Below are 2820 nucleotides of genomic sequence, written 5' to 3'. Positions count from 1 at the left end.
ATATTGTTTTCACATTTGCTTGTTTGAACATGAGATAATGAATGAATAAAATTTTCACATTACTAGTTGAATAAATAATTAACTAACATATATGATATGTTAAGTCCAACTATCGTCAATTGATTTTAAGTTATAAATTTTTGATAAATCTGAACTTAGCATGCTAACATGATAAACACATGCTAGGACCAATTCAATAGAGGAGGAGATCATCAGTTGCTCTCACATTATGAGGAAAATGACATAAAACGTAGGTACATGCATACATAAAAAAAAAACTGAAGAACGCACTTGTGTGGTCCATCTGGTGAGTATACAAGTAAACAACACGCGCCGAGATCGCCAGCTTCTATATAACTCATCTATCTCCCTCCTCTTCTCACTCATTCGTCGTCTTCCTCTACAAGTCCCGATAAAGAAAAAACACTAAAAACAGTTTAAGACATCTAATCTCTTTCTTCTTTTGTCTCTTCCTCTTCAAAAATTCCCCTTTTTTGGTCGAGTTTCTAAGAACAAATCATGCATAGATCCAGAAACCCGTCATTCTCCTCCACTCTCCTCGACGAAATCTACAATTCCATCGATCATAAAACCCACAAAACCCAATCTTTTACCGGCTCTGTCAGCACTACCAATAATAAACAGAGCACCAGCGTAACCAGACCGGTTCCTGACCGGAAAATACACAAAGATCGGTTCTTTAGCTCCGTGTCGCCTTCCTCTGATTCCAACTCCAGTTTCTTCTCATCTTCCGACACAGAACCATCTCACCCTAAGAAGAAATCTTCTTCAAGACCGTTATGTTTCGGCCCATCTAAAACAACAAAAACAGAGGAAAAAACTCTGTTTCACCAAAACAGAGCATTCAGAGTCTCAGACGACTACGATTACGAGAAGAGTGAACACACTAGAACCAGAAGATCTAGTAGTAATCAGAAGAAGCCCAAAACTCCAGCTTCACCTGGTGTACGCATCGTTAACTTCATCAACTCTTTATTCAGCAGCAACAACAGTTCCAAAGGTCATCCGAAGAAGATGAGCTGCGACGACTCAGCATTCGTTAGTAAACCAACTGATTACTACTATCCATCGGCATCAACCACGTGTTCTTCGGCTTCTTCCTTCTCCAGGACGTGTCTGAACAGAAGCTCCGAGAAATCATCTGACCGTGTCAAACGAAGCGTCAGGTTTTCTCCGGTTAACGTGATCGTCCCCGAGAGCAGATCCTACGTCGAAGAAGAAGATTACCTCAGCAACAACGGTTATGTCAGAAAGTCGGTGAAGAAGAATGTGGAAGGGAGGAGGTCAGTGGAGGAGATTGCGAGAGAGTTTTTGAGAGATTATCACAAGAATCATGATAACGGTTTGGTCAAGATTAATGCTTTCGAGGATTACGAAGATGATGATGATGATGTAGCAAGTGATTCGAGTTCGGATTTGTTTGAGCTGGACTTAGTTGGAACTCATTATCACAATCTGTATGGAGATGAACTTCCCGTGTATGAAACCACTTTTGCTGGTTTGATCTTGTGAGGCTTTTAAATTTTTTTTGTTTTTGTTTTTGCTTTAAATTTTTAGTTTTAATTCCATGTGATCTCCACATCTGTGTTTGATTTTGTAATTATAGTGCCGTGTTATAAATTTTGTGTTTGTAAAAATTTGATCCAGTCATCTTTCTCATACCTTCATTTTACATTTGAATTGTTTTATTAAAATGTACGTAAAAAAAATTAAAACCAATTAGCAGTGACTAAATCATTTATATACTGACTAAGATATTTTCTTACTTTAGATTTAAAATTTATCCGGTTATTAGTCTAGGATAAGGGTATGTGTAGTGACCCCTCCAAGCTGAATTTTAACATGATTTTATGGGTTATGGAAACTGTTTTACATTTGAAATATTTCAACAAATTACTAACAAAAGTCGAGAATTTTTGGCGATGATTTTGTCGAGAGGGATCCGTTACGTGCAAAGCAAAATGATTTGTGTGATAATTGATAAAGTTGTTGGTGATCCCAAAGGGAAGAAAAAATCAGGCTTCCAACTTTCTCTTTTTCAATGTAACTATCACATGCTTTAGATCCAAATTTTCATGAAAGCAAACGCTTTTTATATGAAGCGAGTTTTTCATCTCTAATTCTCTATATAGATTTAAAATTCTTTTTTAAAACACATAGATTAAGATCATAAGATGTGAAGTGGACATTTAGTACATGTACAATGTGCATGTAGCAGCAGAACGGTGTCTCAAAATGATATGTTATGTTCAATAAAATCAAATAAACACGCTGCTACATTGGTTTAGCAAGTGTTTTTTTTTTTTTTTGAAAAAGGCTTTAAAAATTTAGCAAGTGTTTCATGTAAAATGTAAGTTCGTTTCTCTTAAGTCATTAAATTTAAAAAAATCTCAGAACACTAATGTCCCATAAAAAAACTTGCTAAATTTTAGCTATCTAGAAAACTCTTACTCCCTTTCTGTTCCTGAAAGTAAAATTTTTTAAAGTATGCACGCTTATTAAAAATTTAATAAATATTTATAGTTTAATTTATCTTTTACTTTATTATACACTTTCTAATAACTTTCCACCAATAAAATTTAATTAATTCAAATATTTTCAATTAATGTTCCTCAAAAGTATAAAAAAGTACCTTAATAATATAGAAAATATATATTTGTGGAACAAGAAAAAAATCTAAAACATTTTACTTTTGGGAATGGATGTAGTATTTTGTTCGGGTAGATATAGTTCAGCTTCGAATATAATTTTTTTGTATACTAAAGAAACACAAGCATATACAATATATATACACATGTG

General features: G+C 34.2%; 1 protein-coding gene across 1 annotated transcript; it reads left to right on the top strand.

The window, feature by feature from the left end:
• Positions 1-384: 384 nt before the first annotated feature.
• Positions 385-1695, top strand: LOC111211026 (protein BIG GRAIN 1-like D). Its single transcript, XM_022711868.2, has one exon. It carries the CDS (start codon positions 520-522, stop codon positions 1531-1533), a length of 1014 nt encoding a protein of 337 aa, XP_022567589.2. The 5' UTR covers positions 385-519; the 3' UTR covers positions 1534-1695.
• The last annotated feature ends 1125 nt before the right edge of the window (positions 1696-2820 follow it).

This window comes from Brassica napus, chromosome A10 (assembly GCF_020379485.1).
Source record: "Brassica napus cultivar Da-Ae chromosome A10, Da-Ae, whole genome shotgun sequence".
In the NCBI taxonomy this organism is placed as follows: Eukaryota; Viridiplantae; Streptophyta; class Magnoliopsida; order Brassicales; family Brassicaceae; genus Brassica; species Brassica napus.
Note: the sequence above shows the minus strand (reverse complement) of the source record. Positions and strands in the feature narration are given on the sequence as shown.

Coding starts and splice junctions, on each gene's coding strand:
- LOC111211026 (XM_022711868.2), top strand. CDS start 520: ATGCATAGATCCAGAAACCCGTCATTCTCCTCCACTCTCCTCGACGAA.